This window comes from Mixophyes fleayi, chromosome 2 (assembly GCF_038048845.1).
Source record: "Mixophyes fleayi isolate aMixFle1 chromosome 2, aMixFle1.hap1, whole genome shotgun sequence".
NCBI lineage: Eukaryota > Metazoa > Chordata > Amphibia > Anura > Limnodynastidae > Mixophyes > Mixophyes fleayi.
The window spans coordinates 235832037-235856746 of NC_134403.1; the positions used below are offsets into that span (position 1 = coordinate 235832037).

A 24710-nucleotide genomic window follows, 5' to 3' on the forward strand; every position below is an offset into this window, starting at 1 on the left:
TCACTCAGATTTTTTTTTTAAAACATTATATTAATTTTAAACATTAAACAATGTACAATATTTTTTAAAACAACCATGGGAGATGCACAGTTGTAATAAATTGCAATGTGAAGTAGTTGATGTGTAGCCTATACCTTGTTTGATATATTTTTTTAAATTGCTAATAATACGCTAGTATCAATTACAGATGTTCACTGACCCCCGTGTATTGGTTTTGGATCTGGATTAACTTCGTGTTTTCATTTTGGCAAAACTGCCCTTGCGTGTTTTGGTTTTGGATCCCTATTTTTTCTAAAATTCCTATATTTTTTTTGCTAAAATGGCATAATTTGGCTCTTTTTCCTCCCTATATTATTATTAACCTCAATAACATTATTTTCTAGTCAATTTTTGGCAAGTGACAAGAACACTACTACCCCTCCTGTTTCTGTATGAACAAAGACACAATGGCACTGGAGAGTGATAAGAACACTGCTACCCCTGTTTCTGTGTGAGCAATGGCGCTGGATTTCCTGGGAAGGGAGGTACTTATGGAATCCAAAACCCGCGAGATCCAACAATGCAACAATGACGTTTTGCCTCAATTCAGATCCATGGACGCGCGAAGGTACCAAGCCGAATGGCGAGCCTACTCATATGCCCTAAGTTCGGGTGGGTTCGGTTTTCAGAAAACCGAGCCCGAGTATCTCTAGTATAAATGAAAGGTATGACAGCTTAATGTGTTTAAACTATGTAAATAAAATGTGCATACATAAACCATGCATAATCTTCCATAAGGGATACATAGGAAACCCACACAAACATGGGGAGGATATTTAAACTCCACAGAGATAAGGCCGAGACTCAGGATTCTAAATCTTGACCCCACTGTTGAAAGGTGGATTGTCTAACCACTAAAGCAACATGCAGTTGGAAGCAATACGTGCATGATATACACTAGAACGAAAAGCTCAGCAATACACCATTGGCTGCAAGTCAGGTGCTACTGGCAAGCTAAAGTGTTACTGTGAAAAATAAACAATTGCACACACCAGCAGCGCCAAAAAAGCCACAACACTAAACTGTTATAAAATAAAATGCTTGCTTTAAAAACCCATAATCACAAATAGCTATGCACAACATACACCTGCATACACTTCTCTCATAACAAACTTTTTTTATTTATTTTTTTATTAATCTCAATAATTATACAATGAACTATTATACCGCTAAATCCATGGTAGATGCACAGTATTAATAAATTGCAATGTAAATTCATTCATGTATAATATAATAGTAATAATAATAATAGTTGGACTTTAATTTGTTTGTCATTGTTTGCCTTCTGCAGTTTTTTATGGGAATATAGTTGTTTGTTTTTATTTGTATATATTTTCAATTTGTTTAAATTCACTTTATTTTGAACAGCTGCTTGTCTATGTTGTAGCTCCAAACATATTTCAACATGCAATATAGGCATATTCCACAAAATGGGTCAAGAATCAAACTCATGACCCCTACTGATGAAAAGTGGATTGTCTAACCACTAAGGCAACGTGCAGATTGAGCACACCATACATTATATAGACTTGAATGACAAGCAACATGTCAGAAAGCCCTATTGGTATTGTAGCTAATAGTGCTCCTAAAAAACATACAACACAACACAACACAACATAGGCACTCCTGGCAACATAAAGGTTTAAGGATAAGCAATAAAGAATTACACACACATTCTCTTGTTCTCCGACATGAAGAATGTCTCACCTGTAATGTTGTATTGGAAAAAAATGTGGATGCGAATTCAGCGGCTAATAATTCACAATCATAAATATACATACACAATACAAAACTCGGTATAAACAAAGCCAGCACCAAAACATATACTAGCATACTCTTCTTTAAGTGACACATTGGAGTAAACCCACAGAAACGTGATGATATACAAAGTCCACACAGATACGGGCTTGACTCAGGATAAGAACTTCAGATACAACACAACACAGGCACTAGTGGCAACCTAAAGTGTTAATGAGCATAATTAAATAAACAATTGCACACACATTCTTAATTACCAAAATGAAGGATCATGTTTCTTTTTTTTAGAAATTAAAATAAGAATGTCTTTGCAAATGCATCTCAGAAAACAATCAGAAATAAATGCAAACATATTTTAATCTGTATGAAATTAAACAACAGATACTCGTAAACAGAGTTGCATAGACCCAGCATCAGATCTCATCATCTGATACCACAGTGGGCCATACACCTGCATATACTTGTCTCATTAGAATTTACTATAAGACTGCTTAATGCACATTTGAACTTGGTTAGGAGTCTATAGTGGGGCTTACTAATGTGGCTTTGTATAGTGGACTTGTATTTGTATTTAGAGTTGTATTTTCTCTTACTCTTTTATAGACACTTTAAAAGTTTGTGTTTGTAAGATATTTTATGTTTCACAATAACAGTGCATCTCTATTTTCATATGTAATGTGCATTTTAACGTGTGTGTAGTTTGTATTATAAATTTTAGCCCCAAATTTTTTTCTGGGGGAGGTGAAGCTTTTCAATCTAATATCTATTAAGATGATTCTTATGTGTTTTTGCACTTCCCCATGTTACATGTTTATCCAACAGATCCCCAGCCCCCCTGAAACTGTGCAGGCAGGCCACTTCAGGTTCCAGACTGATTTGCAAGGTAAAATATTTTCTATTCTGGTTTATGTCACACTTTTTAAATTCTCTAAGATCCTAAAAATACAATTGTTGTTTGGTGATGAAAGTAAAGGCATGTTTCATTTTTCTAAACATATACAAAAGCATGCACCAGACAGTTTTGACTGAAAAAAAGGTTAACCTTTGAAATCTACAACTATTTTCTAATCAGGCTGTAAGGGCTGCCTCTGCCCCTGCTGAGATTATCAGATTTGAGTTTTCTGTCCATAGCATTTATAAAAATAATGTTGAAACTTGACTGTTAGAGCTTAGCTGAAAAAAGACTAAAGGCTTTCATTGATGTACTACCAGGCCTTAGCTGGGAGATGTCTGCCTCACTTGAAAAATAATCAGTAATCAATCATAGTCTGTGTTAATCCTATATCTGACTCACTATGTGAATGTTCATTTCTGCCCAGGTAAAGTACATTATGTAAGTGTTGTGTCTGTTTATTGATTTTGAAGGCACTGCTTTGTCAATGTGTTCTAATGGAGATACCTTACAGTGTCTTTTAATTCTGAGGATAACTGAGAAACAGACACCATTTAATAAATAGTTAAATGTGTGTAATTTATTCCCATAGACCTTATGACCCAGCTGTCACTTGGAGCACAAAGGAGGTGCGGAAAGGATCAGTTCATGGAGGAGGAGCAGGACATGAAGGAGTTGCCTTTGTAAGCATGTAAGTATCTATAGTTAACAACATACTTGCCTACTTTAAGGCAGTGCAGTCTGGGAGAGGGGCGTGACTAGAGGGGCTCGGTCAATTGCATGATTTTGTCCCCGCCCCCGCGCAGAAAATAATGTTTTGTCACCGGGGGCGGAGCCAAAATGACGCGGTTCACCGCAAATTGCATAATTTTGGCCAGGGAATTGAGGGATGCGGGACACTTGCCTGCTCTCCCAGGAGACCGACATGGATTTCGGGAGTCTCCCGGACATTCCGGAAGAGTTGGCAAGTATGGATAACAATGTTAGTCCTTTTAGGTCATTGGGGGAGCTTCGTTACAGTAAAGGAATCAGAAAATGTGGATTTTACAGCTGGAAAGTACAGGTGTGTACAAAGTACACACAGTCACGTAATATTTTAATTCAAAATGGCTTAAGGTTGATCTTTTAACTATATCAGTTAACTATAGCACTTGTATTCTTTTGTTTGCTGGGTTCAAGTATCATCAGCAAGACAGCCACTAACAGATGCCAAGGAAATAGACCAATATACTTTGAAAGGTTGGCTAAACAAAAAAATATAAAATATATAAAAAAATATAAATTCAAGAACGGATATCAGGCCTTGGGAAATGCACAAAAGGAGATGTGATTGGGCTCAAATAAAAAATTTGCAGAGAGCAATCAGTCTTTAATTAGGTCATTCAGTAATGCCATTACAAAATATCTTACTTTGAGGACAAGCAGTTATAGATATTGTGTTAGTAACTTTTTATTAGCATGAACCCTCTATAACAGAAGAAAGAAACATTATCAGTCCATGAGCTGTAAATGCTCAGACATATTTATTCGACAAACTGTAGACACTGTATGAAAGCAAAACTGTGCCCAATAAAATATGATGGGATTGACTGCATTTAAAAAAAAATATGGCACCCTCTGTGATTTACATAGCTGCAGACTTGCGATTCATTCTTGGAATTGCATAATTAAAGATAACAGGAGCAGTCGTTCCATAGCTTCCCTGAGTGAGCTAAACTGCTTCCTATAGTAGGCCTCAAAGATGCAGGATACTGGTAGCTATGGGCTCTCAAGAAGATGATCCTCCTAACAAGTAAGGTAAGTGTTGCTTAAGAAGAACATAATTACGATAAATGACTTTAGTTATCTTATCTTTCTCTTTAAAGGGTTTGTCCACTTTTGGACACCCCCACTCAATATAAACTGCTCGCATGATTGTCTGAAGCAAATATGGGGCTCCCCTAAGAATTCTCCTTACATGAAAATGGTGTTATATATCCTGTTCATTTAAGTGGTGCACTTGCCACTCACTAAATGTACTGCAATCCATCCTGTTCTCCTCAGTAGACTTCTACTGAAGAGACTCAATGGTTTGACATAATTGGCTATGAACTTCAGAGCGATCATCCAATGTCTAGCTTCAGGTAAGGAAAATTTTCTCTGGGGGCAGGGACACGGTATATTATAGAGAGGTTATCCATTTTAACATTAAAAAACTGCTTAAATATGGAGCGATTGAAGGAATGGTTGCTCTTTTTATATTTAATATGATTATTTAACTAATCTTTGAAGTCCATGGGAAAAACTGCTTTACGATCCATAAACATGTTGTAGTTGAACAAATATGAAAGCTGAAAGAGGCAAAATAGCTGATCCTTGGTGCTATATGAGCCTATGGCTTTACTAATATAATAAATAAGACTGCAGGTGAGACTGTGCAACTTTGCTGTGTGTGTGTGTGTGTCAAGCTTTTCTCCTTACTCTAAATAAGGCCATATAGAGCTAGTTTACTCGTACTGCTTTTAGGGCAAACTGGCACTATCTTTCATTGCCTAACTTGTACTACATTCATGGCCAAAAGTTTTGAAAATGACGCAAGTATTGGTTTTCACAAAGTTTGCTGCTTCAGTGTATTTAGACCTTTTTGTCAGATGTTGCTATGGAATACTTAAGTGAAATTACAAGCATTTCATAGGTGTCAAAAGCTTTTATTGACAATTACATTAAGTTTATGCAAAGAGTCAATATTTGCAGTGCAGTGTTGACCCTTCTTTTGGAAGACCTCTGAAATTTGCCCTGGCATGCTGTCAATCAACTCCTGGGCCACATACTGACTGATGGCCGGCCCATTCTTGCCTAATCAATGCTTGGAGTTTGTCAGAATTTGTGGGTTTTTGTTTATCCACCCGCCTCTTGAAGATTGACCACAAGTTCTCAATGGGATTAAGGTCAGGGGAGTTTCCTGGCCATGAACCCAAACTTTCAATGTTCTGAACCCCGAACCACTTAGTTATCACTTTTGCCTTATGGCTTATGTTAGTGCAATGCTAGAAAAGGCATTGTTCGTCACCAATCTGTTCTTGGATAGTTGAGAGACGTTGCTCCTGGTGTTTTGGTACCATTCTTTATTCATGGCTATGGTCTGCAAAATTGTGTGAGTCTTCTCCCTTGGCTTAGAAGCAACTCCACACATGGTCTCAGGATGCTTTACTGTTGGCATGACACAGGACTGATGGTAGCGATCACCTATCCTTCTCCAGACAAGCATTTTTCCAGATGCCCCAAACGATCTGAAAGGGGATTCATCAGAGAAAATTACTTTACCCAACTCAGCAGTCCAATCCATGTACCTTTTGCAGAATAGTAGTCTGTCCCTGATGTTTTTCCTGGAAAGAAGTGGCTTCTTTGCTGTCCTTCTTGACACCAGGCCATCCTCCAAAAGTCTTTGTCTCACTGTGCGTGCAGATGCACTCAGACCTGCCTGCTTCCATTCCTGAGCAAGCTCTGCATTGGTGGTGCCCGATACCACAGCTTAATCACCTTTAGGAGATGGTCCTAGCGCTTGCTGGACGTTCTTGGGCGCCCTGAAGCCTTCTTCACAAATATTGAAGCTCTCTTGATGATCCGATAAATGGTTGAGTTAGGTGCAATCTTACTAGTACCAATATCCTTGCCTGTGAAGCCCTTTTTGTGCAAAGCAATGACGACTGCACGTGTTTCCTTGCAGGTAACCATGGTTAACAGAGGAAGAACAATGATTTCAAGCACCACCCTCCTTATAAAGCTTCCAGTCTGTTGTTCTAACTTACTTGTGTTAACGAGAAAATCACAGACCTGATGTCAGCTGGTCCTTTTGTGGCAGGGCTGAAATGCAGTGTAAATGTTTTTGGGATAAAGTTCATTGTCATGACAAAGAGGGACCTTGAAATTAATAGAAATTCATCTGATCATTCTTCATGACATTCTGGAGTATATACAAATTGCCATCATAAAAACTGAGGCAGCAAACACTGTGAATAAAAATAATATTTGTGTCATTCTCAAAACATTTGGCCATCACTGTACACAGATAAAGTTAATTAATGATTGGCTGATGTAGTCAGTGCAAATTTTGCAAAACTATTTGCAGTGTCAGCAAATTAGTCCTAATGGTGACTTATTGTTATACAATGTTTTCCAAATAAATATATATATATATATATATATATATATATATATATTATTTTTGTCATGCCTGAAAGTTTTCAGAATTATAATGTGCCAGTTTGTTAAAGTAACATTATTCCATACATAAAGAAAAATCACGGTTTGGAGTGTTCTTCCAGAAGGTTCTTCATAACACACTGAAATATTTGTTTTGGATTTTGCCATTTCTTTTTTGTTATGAAACATGCAATTCTCTGTCTTGGATGTTTAGGTCACTTAGTGGTGGTTTGAATGTGAAGCATTTGTCTTTATTCTGAAGACTTCAATGTGAAGATGAGAAGCTATTTGATTGCAGACGCTAACACTGTAACGGATTAAATCAAATAGCGAAAATACCTGTAAAAACAAAATAAAGATCTTAGTAGTGGGTTTTAATGAAAACAATACTACACAGACTAATTAAAGAGTCTATTGCAATAAAAGTGATCCTAGAAATACACGGTAAACCTAAATAAAAGTTTTTTTGCCTTTTTATTTTGTTTCTTTTTAAATGCAGTCCTTGTGTGGCAATCTGAAGTGAAATCACTGCTCTGTAAGCAATGATCGTGGCAAACTACATCGACAACCATAAACTGCAGCAGCACCAAATAGGATTTTCCCCTGAGACATCACAAGCTGTCTGCACCATGAGTAGGCCAGCTAAGTTTTGAATACCACATGCAGAGAAAGAAACAGATTATTCCACACTCAGGTAATGCTGTATATACTTATCTCAGGGGTACCATTTTGTATTGGCAAACACCTACAGAGTGTTTGAGAAAATGTGTTTAACGGATACCACATTTTCTTTAATGCAACTCCCCCTCCAAATAATGCTTGAAACTCTCAAACCCAGCCCTACTACCCCCTTTCTTTCTCCCAGTGAGTTATATACATTGAGCAATATCCATTTTTAGTCTAATAACATGTATTATCTACATGAAATGGAAAAAAAATGACCAAATTTACACCTTTAAGCCCAGTTCCACATATTAAACCCCAGTGAGAATGGGGAGCTTGGGTACATAGGGTCACCCATTTTATTTTACATTTCATCCCCCTCCTTCTGAGTGAATATTATTGTAAAGAAACAGAAATTATTTTGGTCTTTATCTTAACCCCAGGCTAACCAACATGAAACACAGAACAGCATCTAAGTGATGTCAAGGCAACAGTAGGGTCATTACTGCATCCAAGATCCTCCTGAACTCATGTATGCGCTTAGTCCCAGCTCCAGCTCATTTGGGCCCACCATCCATGACATTTAGAACAGTTTATTGAAAAAAGGTACTGTGAAAGTAGGCAATGGGCACATCTGCTATATAATCGGCAAGTCTGCTGGCTACTGTGTAACCAAAAGGGCATGCTATTATGCATAAAGTCAAGCATGCCCTGCTACTTATATATACAATATTATTAGATGTCTGCTGGCTGGTATATGATATGGAGACACTGATGGCTGGTATAAAATTCTAAGAGCATTGTAATGGCTGCTACATAATTATATGGATGACTTGACTGGTATTATAATTATGGTCAAACTGCCCCTGCAGGTAAATAATTTTGTGGGTATTCTGATGTATGATATATAATTAACCTCTATTATACTCTAGTAAGTATATAATCATATGGGTAGTCTTTGGCTGGTATATAATCCCATGGTTAATCTACAGACCAATATGTAATCTGAGTAATTGCTCAAAACCCCAATCATATGGACAACTGGATGATAAATAACCATGTGGAAAATGTATTGGCTTTTTTATAATCATGTCATCAACTCTTCGACTTGCTATATAATTATATAAGCTGTTTGTCAACTGTTACATAATTATATGTGCAATCTACTAAATATATAGTCATGTGGATACTGCTGCTGGCTGGTACACCATTATATTTTTAGCAGTAGTCTGTAATTTATCATGGCTGCTATATAATTATTTGGGTACCTCCATTAGGTGGCACATAAGCATACAGTAGCTAAACTACTGCACTGAGGTTTCTTTCATTTCAATTCTATTACTCATAAATACAATCATGTAACCATATAATAAAATACAGCTTCATTAATTTAAAACACTCATATTTGCATAGTATCAATTGAAACAACAAATAACAGATCATGTATCCTATTTTATATATTAATACCCTTATTAGTGCACCGATAGTAAAAAAAATATTATAATTAAGTTGCCAAAAAAGATGTATGTTTTTTTTTTATATAAAAGCACTTGATATTTTCTGTATGCATATACTCAAAACATACACGAATTATGGCATGGACTCTTCTGCAAATGTTTGAATAAAGAAATAAAATTAAGCCAACATGTGTATTCATAGCAATGTAGATACACATTTCATAAAGGTAATAACAGTCAATTCTGAGCCGGATTATAAATATATATTCTTATTCATACTGCATTCTGCATTTTTGTGCAGATATTGATATAATATTAACATGTAATTAGAAACTAAAAAAATGATCCAATGCAGTAGTTGACAGGTTTCTCACCAGTAGACTCTCTTGCCGTTACTGACAGTTAATCTGTTTTCCTCTCAAGGATAAATACATCTTAAAAGGCTATAGAAATCAGCATTAGTGCACGTTCTTATCTGCGCATTGATGGTATTATTTAACACTAAGGAGTAAATTTATCAAGCTGCGGGTTTGAAAAAGTGGAGATGATGCCTATTGCAACCAATCAGATTCTAGCTGTCATTTTGTAGATGTACTAAATAACTACAATGTGATTGGTTGCTATAGGCAACATCTCCACTTTTTCAAACCTGCAGCCTGATAAATTTACCCCCCTAAGGGTTCACAAATATGCAGAGATAAAGAGCTGATAGACTTAACTGTCACAATCATTCTTATGAGTTCTCTTTTAACTGCTCCCAATCAATGTGTTAATGTTTGATTACGGACAAATGATCCAATACCCTTAGCTGACAATTTTCTCCCCAGGGAGTTCTCCTGTGATTGATTATGGTAAATATGTTTCACTTCAAAAAAACAAATGCCTCTTCAAAGGCTAAAAATGAAAATCATTCACAAACGGCACACGTTCTCACCAGCCCACTGATAAAATCATTTGGCTGAAAAGTGTTTACAAAAAATTAGCAGAGAAATAATAGACCAATAGATTTAGTTATTACGATCTCTCACATGGACTCCCTCGCAGCTGCTCACAGTGTGTTTCCATTTCAAGACACTTGTAATATCCAAGGCTCAATGCAATTAGTGATTTATTTTTGTTTTCTCCTGCAGATCTGCAATGTTGACTTACAGCATAAAATTAGATCTTCATTACGATTAAAAGTCCATACAGTATCACTTCCGAACGTGTTTCATCGTATGAAGGCGACTTCATCATAGGAAAAAAAAGAATATATGTACAACCTGTAAAAGCATACAGTATGGATACTCTGCATGATACACCTAGGTTCCATACCAGGTCAACCCAAACCATACCCTGAGAGAACAGGACCCACAGCCCCAAAGTTGGTGAGTTCCACAAACAACAGGACAGTTAGCGGGTATGGTATGCACAGGACATATTGCTAATCTAATGCAGTATCTGCCTCTGTTCTTAAAAAAAGAGGAGAGGGAGAGAGAGTTAGTTCAAGGAAATGAACAGACAGCACAAGTATAAAAGGTAAACATTTAATGCAAAAAAAAAAAAAAGGAAAAAATACAAAGTAATGCCCAACGATTGTTTCAGTATTCTTAACTTTCTTCAGGGGTCCCTGCAGTAATCACAAAAACTTGCTCTGTGTTTCTTTATCTTTTTGTCCTGGATAAATATATGGAAATTGCTTTTACAGAGTCCTACAAGTGCAACTTTGTTTGCAGCACGCCATCCTGATTAATGTGGAATGTAGGTACTAATTTTAGCAGAAATGTTGACTAGGCTCTAATCACCACTTTATCTGCATATACGTGGAGAAACGGTTCCTTGAACAGCAGTCCTTGTAATTTTCCAACCCTGCAGGTTGAAATAACTGCCAAAAGGAACACCATCTTTATAGTCATCAATCATACAGAAACCTCTTGTAAGTGGTTCAAACGACATCAGAGTGTTGAGCACTAAACTGACATCCCACAAAGGACCGAATAGTGATGGATACTCTTCACTGCTTAGAATAAACAATCAATCAATTTCTCTGAAGCTAATTTGGTATCTAAGAAGACATTCAGTGCTGATACCTGCACCTTGAGTGCAGATAAGGCAAGACCCTTGCTGAATCCATCCTGAAAGAAGTAAAGGATATGTGGAACAGTTGCTGCTGTTGGATTGAATTTAGCAGCCGAGCACGTGCATTAGTTTCAATGCACTGTTATATTTGTAGAGGTTGTAGGGACATCCTCCAACTCCAGGGGGAGCTCTTGCATGATTATATTGTCATTCATAGATGTTCCTGGTTGTAATATGTCCTATGCTAGTTCCCAGGTAATAATTAATCAGCAGCCTCCTGAGGCTGATTATCAGCCTGTGCTCCTCCTTTCTGATTTGCCCATCATAGTATTTAAGGCAGTGAGGATGATTAGGCCTCACTGCCGGTTATAGTTCCTGCTCCAGTGCTGTAGCCTGCTCCCTCTCTGTACCTGCTTATTCTTGATCCTGTTTACCGTTGTCGAACCTTGCTTGAATATTTGACTACGCTTGTCTGCCTGTGCCCCTTGATTTATTGCCTGGACTCTGACGCTGCCATTTCGCCTGTGACCTCTGACCTTGGCTAGTCTACTGGATACTCTGTTTGCTGCCGTCCCTCGACCCTTGCTTGGACTTCACTCTGCTGGTTACTCCTATACTCTATCGCTGGGTTCTCCCCAGTCAGTGCACAACTCACGACCCTCTGCTGTCTGCGGCTAAGTCTGTCCCCACCACTAGGGGCTCCAGCGAACACCAGACTTCAGAGCAGACTCCGGGTGTTGATGTACTGGCTGGAGGCTGGAGGTACATTTGTATAATATACTACTGAAGAGTTGTTGTTTCTAGCTTGTGTGTTGAATATTGGCTCAGAAACTCCCTTCTCTATGAGCAGGGACCACTAAATCTCCATGCCATTAAAGCTAGTCACTCCAGATTTGGATGAGGAATTGGGTCTTGATATAGGAGATCGGTCCAAAAAGATAGAGGCCTTGGCTGTTCCTGGAGTATCTCAGGCTACCAAAAAACCACTGTCGACATGGCCAAAATGTAAGGATTGCTATCACTTCTGATTTCTCTTTTTTTATCTTTTTCTTAGAAAGCTAGAAATTAGTGGAATAAAAGATAAGACATACCTTAGATTTAACATTCATGGGACTGCAAAGCATCTATTCTTTCTGTATCGGAAGCTTTGAATCGAGAGAAGATCCTGGGTACCTTGTTACTTTTGTTTGTTGCTTTAATGTCCATTGGAGGGAGACCAGTTTTTTAACTGGAGCACTTCCTGACACAGAGCCCACTCCCCAAGAATAACCTGAATGCCACACGGAGTGACTTCAGATTTTTTTCTGACCAAGACATTACTTTTGCTACTTCTACTATCATGGTTTTGGTACCTCCTTGGCAAGTCTGTGTCAGTAGCATCTACTTTGACTCTAAAAGAGACTCTCCTCTTATCAATTTTGGACTTTGCCACCAGCTGAGACACTTCTTGGTGGTTCTTGACTTTGTGATTGTATGATTAAGAGAACGTTTTTTTATAATCCCACTTGTTTAGAAGTTCCAGCCGGAGATTCCTCATGTGCCAGCTTGCACAGGGGAAGATTCCTATGGTGAAGTTAAAAATTCACAAACAAACTAAGTACCTTGCTATCGAGTTTGATAAGTCTGTAGTTGATATGCCAGGAAATGGATCTTGATACACCTTTCTTCTGATAGAGATACTTTGTTCTGTATGGTGTTTATCTGGACCCACAGAAACTTGTTGTGACGGGATAAGGTGACTTTTTGTTCTGTTCCCAATCCAGCCATGTTCTTGCAAAGAGGTTATCACTTGAGCTATCTTGCGGATAATTTGTACCGAACTCCTCACCACAAGGACATTGTCCAATTAGTGCCATATCAGGGCAACTTACTTTCTTAATTCCTCCACCAGAGTAACTAGCACTTCAGTAAACGTTCTCATGGACATTGCCAGGTAGAATAGAAGACAGGTGAACTAAAAGTTCTGACTACATTTCCTGTGATGGACTGCATAAGGGATATGAAAATAGCCTGAAGGTCTATGGACGTGAGAAAAAAATTCCCAGATTCCATGTGAAAGTGTCTGATATAGAAAACTTGTGCATCTACAAGTCCAGAACAGTATGAAAGGCTCCTGAAGTTTTCTGAGGAGGAAGAGTCTGGAACAAAGACCTGTGCCATCTGAAGGAACAAAATACATTGTCTGAGCCTTACTTAAAGTTTGCAGACTGTTATCTATGGCTTCCAACTCCGCTGAGGTTGATGGATTCTTGGATTGGATGAAAAAGTTTTCCCTGGAACAGAACTCTATTTTGCATCCAATTCTTACAACGTTCAAAACCAATTTATCTGCAATAGAGTATGTCTATATTTCTGCATACTGTTAGTCCCTTATCTGTGTTAATGGGGACTGATCATTGTTGAGTAGTCCGATTTGTCCTCCCTTCTGAAGTCTGAACACCAAAAAAGACTGATTGGGCATTGTAGGAATATTCTGTCTGATGTACTGTCTTCGTGGCCTATAACTTTTCACTTCTTTTAAATGTTGACAAGACGAAGTGTGGAAGTATTTTGAACACTGATCCTGTGGAAAGTGGCGAGATTTACACCCAGATGACTTCTGTATCATTGTGTCTAATTTGTCTCCGAAGAGCAGGTGTCCTTCAAAAGGGACACAGAGTCTGCTGCCCAGGGATGCAACTAAAGGGTTCTCCTAGCCACCGCTGCTGATACCATCAACCATGCTGGAAAAAGCAACGTTGTTCAAAAATGCTTCACACAAAAATGATTTGGCTCTCTACATAATACATTTTTACATATATTGCCTGTTCTCCCTCTCTTGGAGATCTGTATGAAGCATCTCTCCCTGCAGTCTGTGCGCTCTGGCCCCGCCTGACTTCAAGTGGCTCCAGATGAAATATGAAGCTTTTTAAACAACTCTCAATCTTTGTCCCCTTAGAGAACACACATCTTCAAGAGGAATAGTAGTTCTGGAGGAAATACTAGCTATAAGTGCATCTAATATTTGGAATCAAGTTCCACTTCTGTGCCTCTTCATCAATGAAAGGATACATACATTCTAATTACTTTCAGTTAGACTGATGCTTTTCCACCTGCACCCATTCCTTATGAATACATTATTTCACAAACTGATGTACAGGAAAAACTTTGCCATTTTTACTAGGGCCCTCCAAAAAAAAAAGATGTCTGAGCTGCAGTGGAAGCTGTTTCCTTATTCATTCAAATAAGATTTTTTTTTTGTCTTTTGAGCAAAATGTTTATATTATCAAAATTAAACATCCTAGGTGCTTCTTTAAATCCCACTTTGACAGTGTATCTATCTTCAAAATAAATACTTGTCTGAGTCATTGCTCTCTTTATGCCTTGCACAGCACACATATCATCCTTTGTCTCAACAGATTGCTTCATCCAGGATATAAATTCCTTAAACTGCTCATGGGACTGACTTTCCCTTAGCTTGAGAAACACATATTTTACAAAAGACCAATTTGGTTGTTATATGTTTATTACAGGCTGCAGAAACTGTTTTGTACTTTGCTCTTTTTCTTTCCTACCATAGGCTCTACAGGAGTACTGAAAGGTTCATATTACCAACAGCTAATTAGAGAGCAACTCAGTAATAATAAAGCACCCTTAACATAGGGGCTTACCTAGATCGGGTGCCCTTCAGCTGTGTGGACTCAAGCTCTATCATGCTCCAGATACCGGCTGCTGTCACAGCACAGTTATTAGTCTTTTTTTTACCCAGGAGCAGGGAATGCTAAAAGCAGTTCAAAGTCCGATGCTTGCCCAGCCCCTCTGACCTATGACAAAGCTTGTGCATGCCTTGACAGCAGATGTCAGTGAACTGGCTCACAACTGGAATTTGCACACCAGATCTTCTCCTAGAGGTAGTAGACTGGTGTTTCCCAGGTAGCCAGCCAAATCCTTGTCTGGAAAACCACAATCCATAGGTATTCAGGACAACCGATCCCATAAATTTATGTTATTCATATTTTCATATTACAGGTAAAACCTATTCAAACTGCAAGTTTGCGAACAGAAATTCAGTAGTAAGACAATAACTAGCCAAAGCATATTTGAATATTTAAATCTACTTGTAAAAATATATATGTTAGTCATTTAACAAAAATAATAGAGCAGAATAAAAAGAAATCCACAAAGTAATCAAACTTACCAGAGCAAGCCATAAAACAGTGTATTCATCAATAAAGCTGTTAAAATACTGGTTGAGAAACAACAGGGCAGGTCCAATAAAAGCTGTATCATGCAAATGCATCTCACTCTTCGTCATATGAGCAACCTGACAAAAACAAAAAACCCCATTACAATAAATTCCGTGATGTTCGAATATCATGATTAACAAAACAATCAAAATGTGACTATTGCAATTTTTTATAAAAGTGATTTTGACTCTTTCAGATTTTCCACACTTTAAGATGCTTTATATTTGAAAATAATTTTATATTCCTTGTATACTTTTTGCTTAAATACAGTGGCCACTTAAAAGTTGTTACTATTTTGTTGACATTTCTTCCAAAAATAGCATGCATTCAAGTCTGTGTATTACTGATCTTAAAGTAGAAAGATAAAAAAAATAATAATAAAACCAAATATATACACATATAATTATACTAGGTGGTACTAAAGTTTGCTGGAATAATGCTGGAAACTTGAAATATGGCTTCTACCTGAAAATGCCGGTTGGAAGACTGACACATGGCTGACTGTCATTTGGCAGATGTTCTGAATAGCTAACATGTATTAGCAACATTTGCAACTACGGAAAACTGGACTAACAATGATTTCCATAGTTAAAATTAGTTGATGATAAACAGTCAGTTGCTCACAACATGTTTGCTAAATAGCCACAACAGCTATATATTTAAATACAAATATAGGGCATGAGGTCTATTTCAATTGACAGGCATTATTCCAATATGTTGTGGCACCCAGCATAATTTTAATTTGTAAAACAAATGTGGAAATACTTTAACTGCACTTTCACCTAAGTGGCAGTTTATTTTCTAATTGCAAAGGATTATTTTGGTGCTGTACCACTGACATTGAACACTTAAAGCCTAGGGCAAATAAGAACAGCTATTGGTTTCAAAAGGCTGGAAGAATCAAAATACAAAAAGGGCTACTGTTTGCTTTCAACCACTTTTACTGGGACTTAGTAATATAGTGGTATCCATAACGTGAGCAGGCTGCCTATCCCTTTGCCATCACCTACTTAAATCACTGTTTTTCAGTTTTAACTTTACGAGTTCCAAGCTCTTTAAGAAGATATCCATCAAGAGACACATTTTAATAGACACATGTGTAACAAAAAAAGGGTTTGATGCACGTGTCCCCTTCGGGAGTAGCTGGATTAGTCAGTGTTCTCAACACATTACAATACTTTAGCAGGGGTAACCATGGAAAGCTTTGCTTTATTCCGTGACATTTGGATAATAACAGTGTATATCTCATATATATATATATATATATATATATATATATATATATATATATATTATAAGGGCATGGTCGTGCCCTTATATTAAGGTTACATACAAAAAACCTCATTTTCCCATAGGGAATTTGTGAGAGGGGGCATGGTGTTTGAGGGTCTACATTTTAAAAAGTATTAAACCTATTAAACTGAAATTTGGCATGCGAATTGAGAACTGTCCACAGGTGATGCATGTGAAATTTCAGAAAAAAGGAATAAAAAAATGACAATTTAGGAACAATCTAAAGTTCAAAATCTGTCCGTTTTTTTTTCTACTTCCTGTTACGCAAAAGTCGCCGTTTTTATGTTTTTTTGGGGGAGCGTAACTCAGTGTACAGGGCGTTTAAAAACGCGCGGTAAGTTTTGTTAGAGGAGTGCCTTTGAGGGTTCACAAGTTTGAGAAAGTTACAGTTTTTATACAATTTGGTAAAACATGCCCCATTTTAAAGATAGGGGATTTCATAAAATGTCATAACGTTGCGCATGTCTGATAGAGTCTTGTGCTGGGTGTACTGAAAATGGCTTCACTTGGGAGCACAAATATGGCTGTGCTCTCCCCGCATACCGATTTTTGTTTGTAAACTGCAGACGAATTAGAGAAATTTATTGGCTGTAGGTGGGCTGGCTAATGTTTTAGTTATAAGGGGGGCACATTGTATCATTTTTAGAACTGGCACCGCTCTTATTTCAAAGTTTAATCTCTTTGTGCGGTGCAAGAGGCGGCTGTTAGGGAATCCATGTTAAACTTCCCGCCCCCTCAGTGACGTCAGATAATTTATTAACTGCACTGAGGGGGCAGGCGGGAAGTTTAGAACTGCTCTGTGGGTGACAGGGGTAGCAGATGAAAGAGGCAGCGGATGACAAGGTTAGGACAGCGGGAGCAGATGACAGGTTGAGCGGAGGACAGGGAGAGTGGATGACAAGGGCAGCGGCTGACATCTGGAGCGCATGACAGGTTGAGTGGAGGAGAGTGGCAGCAGATGACAGCAGCAGCGTATGACATGGGGAGAACAGGGGGAGCAAATGACACAAACAACGGATGACAGGGGCAGCGGATGGCAAGGTGAGGACAGGGGGAGCGGATGAGAGGGGCAACGGATGACAGCGGCAGCGGATGACAGGAAGAGCATATGACAGAGGCAGCGGATGACAAGGTTAGGACAGGAGGAGCGGATGACAGGTTGAGTGGAGGACAGGGAGAGTGGATGATAAGGGTAGCGGATGACATCTGGAGCGCATGACAGGTTGAGCGGAGGAGAGTGGCAGCGGATAACAGAGGCAGCGTATGACAGAGGGAGAACAGGGGGAGCGAATGACACGGACAACGGATGACAGGGGCAGCGGATGGCAAGAGGACAGGGGGAGCGGATGAGAGGGGCAACAGATCACAGCGGCAGCGGATGACAGGGGCATATGACAGAGGCTGTGGATGACAAGTTTAGGACAGGAGAAGCGGATGACAGGTTGAGTGGAGGACAGGGAGAGTGGATGACAAGGGCAGTGGATGACATCGGGAGCGCATGACAGGGGGAGAACAGGGGGAGCGCATGACAGGGGGAGAACAGGGGGAGCGAATGACAGGGACAACAAATGACAGGGGCAGCAGATGACAGCGGCAGTGGGTGGCAAGGGGAGGACATGGGGAGCGGATGACAGGTTGAGTGGATGAGAGGGGGAGTGGATGACAGGGGGAGCGGATGACAGCGGCAGCATATTACAAGGAGAGGACAGGGTGAGCGGATGAGAGGGGCAACGGATGACAGGGACAGCATATGACAAGGGCAGCGGATGACAAGGTTAGGACAGGAGGAGTGGATGACTGGTTGAGTGGAGGACAGGGAGAGTGGATGACAAGGGCAGGGGATGACATTGGGAGCGCATGACAGGTTGAGCAGAGGAAAGTGGCAGCCGATGACAGCGGCAGCGTATGACAGGGGGAGAACAGGGGAAGCGAATGACAGGGACAACAAATGACAGGGGCAGTGGATGACAGCGGCAGCGAATGGCAAGGGGTGGACATGGGGAGCGGATGACAGGTTGAGTTGATGATAGGGGGAGCGGATGACAGTGGCAGCAGATGACAAGGGGAGGACAGGGGGAATGGATGAGAGGGGCAATGGATGACAGCAGCAGCGGATAACAGGGGCAGCGGATGACAAGGTTAGGACAGAGGGAGCAGATGACAGGTTGAGCGGAGGACAGGGAGAGTGGATGACAAGGGCAGCGGATGACAGGTTGAGCGGAGGAGAGTGGCAGCGGATGACAGATGCAGCATATGACAGGGGAAGAAAAGAGGGAGCGGATGAGAGGGGCAACGGATGACAGGGGCAGCTGACGACAGCGGCAGCGAATAGCAAGGGGAGGACATGGGGAGCGGATGAGGGGGGCAACGGATGAAAGCAGCAGCGGATGACAGGGGCAGCATATGACAGGGACAGCAGATGAAAGAGGCAGCAAATGGCAAGGGGAGGACATGGGGAGTGGATGACAGGTTGAGTGGATGACAGTGGCAGCGGATGACAGGGGCAGCATATGACAGGGACAGCGGATGACAGGGGCAGCTGATGACAGCAGCAGTGGATGGCTCTATGTATTGTGCAGGGTCAGAGGATGGCTCTATATATTGTGCAAGTGTCAGAGGAAGGCTTTATGTAATGTGGAGGGGTCAGAGGATAGCTGTATGTAATGTGGAGGGGTCAGAGGATGGCTCTCTGTGTTGTGCAGGGGTCAGATGATGGCTCTATATATTGTGCAGGGGTCAGAGGATGGCTCTCTGTCTTGTGCAGGGGTCAGACGAAGGCTCTCTGTCTTGTGCAGGGGTCAGACGAAGGCTCTATGTATTGTGCAGGGGTCAGAGGATGTCTCTCTGTGATGTGCAGCGTCAAAAGATGGCTCTCTGTGTTGTACAGGGATCAGAGGATGACCTCTGTGTTGTACATGGTCAGAGGATGGCTTTCTGTGCTGTGCAGGGGTCAGATGATGGCTCTATATATTGTGTAGGGTCAGAGAATGGATCTCTGTGTTGTGCAGGGTCAGAGGATGGCTCTCTGTGTTGTGCAGGGGGTCAGAGGATGGCTCTCTGTGTTGTGCAGGGTCAGAGGATGGCTCTCTGTGTTGTGCAGGGTCAGAGGATGGCTCTCTGTGTTGTGCAGGGTCAGAGGATGGCTCTCTGTGTTGTGCAGGGTCAGAGGATGGCTCTCTGTGTTGTGCAGGGTCAGAGGATGGCTCTCTGTGTTGTGCATGGTCAGAGGATGGCTCTCTCTGTTGTGCAGGGTCAGAGGATGGCTCTCTCTGTTGTGCAGGGTCAGAGGATGGCTCTCTCTGTTGTGCAGGGTCAGAGGATGGCTCACTGTGTTGTGCAGGGTCAGAGGATGGCTCCCTGTGTTGTGCAGGGTCAAAGGATGGCTCCCTGTGTTGTGCAGGGTCAGAGGATGGCTCTCTGTGTTGTGCAGGGTCAAAGGATGGCTCTCTGTCTTGTGCAGGGGTCAGAGGAAGGCTCTATGTAATGTGGAGGGGTCAGAGGATAGCTCTATGTATTGTGCAGGGGTCAGAGGATGTCTCTCTGTGATGTGCAGCTTCAAAGGATGGCTCTCTGTGATATACAGGGATCAGAGGATGACCTCTGTGTTGTGCAGGGGCCAGAGGATTGCTCTCTGTGTTGTACAGGGACCAGAGGATAGCTCTCTGTATTGTGCAGGGACCAGAGGATGGCTCTCTGTGTTGTGCAGGGACCAGAGGATGGCTCTCTGTGTTGTGCAGGGACCAGAGGATGGCTCTCTGTGTTGTGCAGGGGTCAGATAATTGCTCTCTGTCTTGTGCAGGGGTCAGAGGAAGGCTCTATGTAATGTGGAGGGGTCAGAGGATAGCTCTATGTATTGTGCAGGGGTCAGAGGATGTCTCTCTGTGATGTGCAGCTTCAAAGGATGGCTCTCTGTGATATACAGGGATCAGAGGATGACCTCTGTGTTGTGCAGGGGCCAGAGGATGGCTCTCTTTGTTGTACAGGGAACAGAGGATTGCTCTCTGCATTGTGCAGGGACCAGAGGATGGCTTTCTGTGTTGTGCAGGGACCAGAGGATGGCTCTCTGCGTTGTCCAGGGGTCAGAGGAAGGCTCTATGTAATGTGGAGGGGTCAGAGGATGGCTCTATGTATTGTGCAGGGGTCAAAGAATGGCTCTATGTATTGTGCAGGGGTCAGAGGATGGCTCTCTGTGTTGTGCAGGGGTCAGAGGATGGCTCTCTGTGTTGTGCAGGGGTCAGAGGTTGGCTCTATGTTTTGTGCAGGGATCAGAGGATGACTCTCTGTGTTGTACAGGGTCAGACGATAGCTCTCTGTGTTGTGCAGGGTCAAAGGATGGCTCTCTCTATTGTGCAGGGGTCAGAGGATGACCTCTGTGTTGTACATGGTCAGAGGATGGTTCTTTGTCTTGTGCAGGGGTCAGAGGATGGCTCTATGTATTGTGCAGGGGTTAGAGGATGGCTCTCTGTGTTGTGCAGGGGTCAGAGGAAGGCTCTAAGTAATGTGAAGGGGTCAGAGGATATCTCTATGTAATGTGGAGGGGTCAGAAGAAGGCTCTCTGTGTTGTGCAGGGAACAGAGGATGGTTCTCTGTGTTGTGCAGGTAACAGAGGATGGTTCTCTGTGTTGTGCAGGGAACAGATGATGGCTCTCTGTGTTGTGCAGGGTCAGAGGATGGCTCTCTGTGTTGTGCAGGGTCAGAGGATGGCTCTCTGTGTTGTGCAGGGTCAGAGGATGGCTCTCTCTGTTGTGCAGGGAACAGAGGATGGTTCTCAGTGTTGTGCAGGGAACAGATGATGGCTCTCTGTACTGTGCAGGGACCAGAGGATGGCTCTCTGTGTTGTGCTGGGACCAGAGGATGGCTCTCTGTGTTGTGCAGTGACCAAAGGATGGCTCTCTGTGTTGTGCAGGGTCAGAGGATGGCTCTCTGTGTTGTGCAGGGTCAGAGGATGGCTCTCTGTGTTGTGCAGGGTCAAAGGATGGCTCTCTGTGTTGTGCAGAGTCAGAGGATGGCTCTCTGTGTTGTGCAGGGTCAGAGGATGGCTCTCTGTGTTGTGCAGGGTCAGAGGATGGCTCTCTGTGTTGTGCAGGGGTCAGAGGATGGCTCTATGTATTGTGCAGGGGTTAGAGGATGGCTCTCTGTGTTGTGCAGGGGTCAGAGGAAGGCTCTAAGTAATGTGAAGGGGTCAGAGGATATCTCTATGTAATGTGGAGGGGTCAGAAGAAGGATCTCTGTGTTGTGCAGGGAACAGAGGATGGTTCTCTGTGTTGTGCAGGGAACAGAGGATGGTTCTCTGTGTTGTGCAGGGAACAGATGATGGCTCTCTGTACTGTGCAGGGACCAGAGGATGGCTCTCTGTACTGTGCTGGGACCAGAGGATGGCTCTCTGTTTTGTGCAGGGACCAGAGGATGGCTCTCTGTGTTGTGCTGGGACCAGAGGATGGCTCTCTGTGTTGTGCAGGGACCAGAGGATGGCTCTCTGTGTTGTGCAGGGACCAGAGGATGGCTCTCTGTGTTATGCAGGGACCAGAGGATGGCTCTGTGTTGTGCAGGGACCAGAGGATGACTCTCTGCGTTGTGCAGGGAACAGAGGATGGCTCTCTGCGTTATGCAGGGACCAGAGGATGGCTTTCTGCGTTGTACAGGGACCAGAGGATAGCTCTCTGTATTGTGCAGGGACCAGAGGATGGCACTCTGTGATATACAGGGATCAGAGGATGACCTCTGTGTTGTGCAAGGGCCAGAGGATGGCTTTCTGTGTTGTGCAGGGACCAGAGGATGGCTCTCTGCGTTGTCCAGGGGTCAGAGGAAGGCTCTATGTAATGTGGAGGGGTCAGAGGATGGCTCTATGTATTGTGCAGGGGTCAAAGAATGGCTCTATGTATTCTGCAGGGGTCAGAGGATGGCTCTCTGTGTTGTGCAGGGGTCAGAGGATGGCTCTCTGTGTTGTGCAGGGGTCAGAGGTTGGCTCTATGTTTTGTGCAGGGATCAGAGGATGACTCTCTGTGTTGTACAGGGTCAGACGATAGCTCTCTGTGTTGTGCAGGGTCAAAGGATGGCTCTCTCTATTGTGCAGGGGTCAGAGGTTGACCTCTGTGTTGTATATGGTCAGAGGATGGTTCTTTGTCTTGTGCAGGGGTCAGAGGATGGCTCTATGTATTGTGCAGGGGTTAGAGGATGGCTCTCTGTGTTGTGCAGGGGTCAGAGGATGGCTCTAAGTAATGTGAAGGGGTCAGAGGATATCTGGAGGGGTCAGAAGAAGGCTCTCTGTGTTGTGCAGGGAACAGAGGATGGTTCTCTGTGTTGTGCAGGGAACAGAGGATGGTTCTCTGTGTTGTGCAGGGAACAGAGTATGGCTCTCTGTACTGTGCAGGGACCAGAGGATGGCTCTCTGTGTTGTGCTGGGACCAGAGGATGGCTCTCTGTGTTGTGCAGGGACCAGAGGATGGCTCTCTGTGTTATGCAGGGACCAGAGGATGGCTCTCTGTGTTGTGCAGGGACCAGAGGATGACTCTCTGCGTTGTGCAGGGAACAGAGGATGGCTCTCTGCGTTGTGCAGGGACCAGAGGATGGGTTTCTGTGTTGTGCAGGGTCAGAGGATGGCTCTCTGTGTTGTGCAGGGGTCAGAGGTTGGCTCTCTGTGTTGTGCAGGGGTCAGAGGTTGGCTCTATGTATTGTGCAGGGATCAGACGATGGCTCTTTGTCTTGTGCAGGGGTCAGAGGATAGCTCTCTGTTTTGTGCAGGGTCAGAGGTTGGCTCTCTGTGTTGTGCAGGGTCAGAGGATGGCTCTCTGTGTTGTGCAGGGTCAGAGGATGGCTCTCTGTGTTTTGCATGGCCAGAGGAATGCTCCTTGTGTTGTATATGGATAAGTGAAGGCGCTACCTATTGTGCAGCAGTCAGATGAAAATTATTTTTATTATGGGACCCTCTATCATGAGTAGGGGTCACTAGAAGATTTTTTGTGTGGTGCAGGTTTCACTAAAAGGCTGTATTTTGTACAGAGATCGGAGAAGGCTCTTTGAATTGTGAAGTTGTCACTGGCGGAGCAGAGGTTGGAATGTGAGAGAATAGCTGGTGAGTTGGGTGGCATGTGAGGGAAAAGCTGGTAGACTTGGGGTAACGTGAGCGAAAAGCTGTTGGTTATGAGGTGGCATGTGATAGAATAGCTGGTGTGCAGGGCTGATATTAGATGCTTATGGTCAGGGAGTGGCATGTAAGAGAAAATCTAGTTGATAGGTGGTGGCATATAAAAAAGTAGCTGGTCAGCAAGGGCCCATATGTGTGAAAGGCTGATGAGCAGTAGATGGCACGTGAGAAAAGTGGGTGTCATGTGAGAGAACCTGATTGGCAGTGGGAGGGGCATGTAATAATTTAGGGGGCAGGGTGGCATGTAATAGAGAATTGTTGGTGGGCAGAGGGTGGGTGATTTCACATTTAGATACATAGAATTTGAACATTATCAATATTTTTACTTTACAAAAAGCCATGAAATTCCATAGACAAAAAACCTTACGGTTTAACATGTCCGATTAAGGTTCCTTACACACCATCTAAAATGTAAGAAAACTATTGAAACTCTTTCACTCAAACTCCAAAAAGCAATTAAATTACGACGATTAAGGCAGAAGCCTTAATGGACGTGTTCCTTGAGCAATACAGACATGGTAAGCCATCACATCCTGTGGTTAGCTGCAGATTCAGCACTATCATGTAGTGAGATTGCTGTCACTCACAAAATGGTGGATCTGCTAATTCACAGATTTGTGTGTTCACTGGAATACACACATACAGTACTATTACATTTTCTTAGTTTAGCTTTATCGTAGTTTAGGGCCTGGGTGTCTTAGAAAGAGACAGTAAAGCAACTTCATAAAAAATTAGATAAATTAGTAAATAGTAATATGGCAGTCCGTATTTAAAAGACTACCAAATGAGCAGCTGCCATGATTAACTCTTTCTGTGTCTCCCTCTCTCTCTCTGGAAAGTTTGAATTTTGGTCTCTCTAAAGGGAATCCCCTTCCCATCAGTTTCTGTTTGTTTTATTTCCTTGTATGGGAGTTTTATCCCATTGCCTCAGTTTAGTTCACTTTTTTGGTATGGTTTTTAACAATGTGTAAATTATGTATGCTGTACAGCATTAATCG

The 24710-nt window shown here is 42.0% G+C and overlaps 1 protein-coding gene across 1 annotated transcript in view; it reads right to left on the reverse strand.

Annotated features, from left to right (window-relative positions):
- Positions 1-4030: 4030 nt before the first annotated feature.
- Positions 4031-24710, reverse strand: part of LOC142138753 (choline/ethanolaminephosphotransferase 1-like) — a 56538-nt gene continuing 35858 nt past the window's right edge. Inside the window, exons 4-5 of the mRNA XM_075195687.1 lie at positions 15227-15352; positions 4031-7210 (exon numbers count right to left, since the gene is read on the reverse strand). Of these exons, the coding sequence (XP_075051788.1) occupies positions 7091-7210; positions 15227-15352 (246 nt within the window). The 3' untranslated portion in view covers positions 4031-7090. The remainder of the gene's footprint in view (positions 7211-15226; positions 15353-24710) is intronic.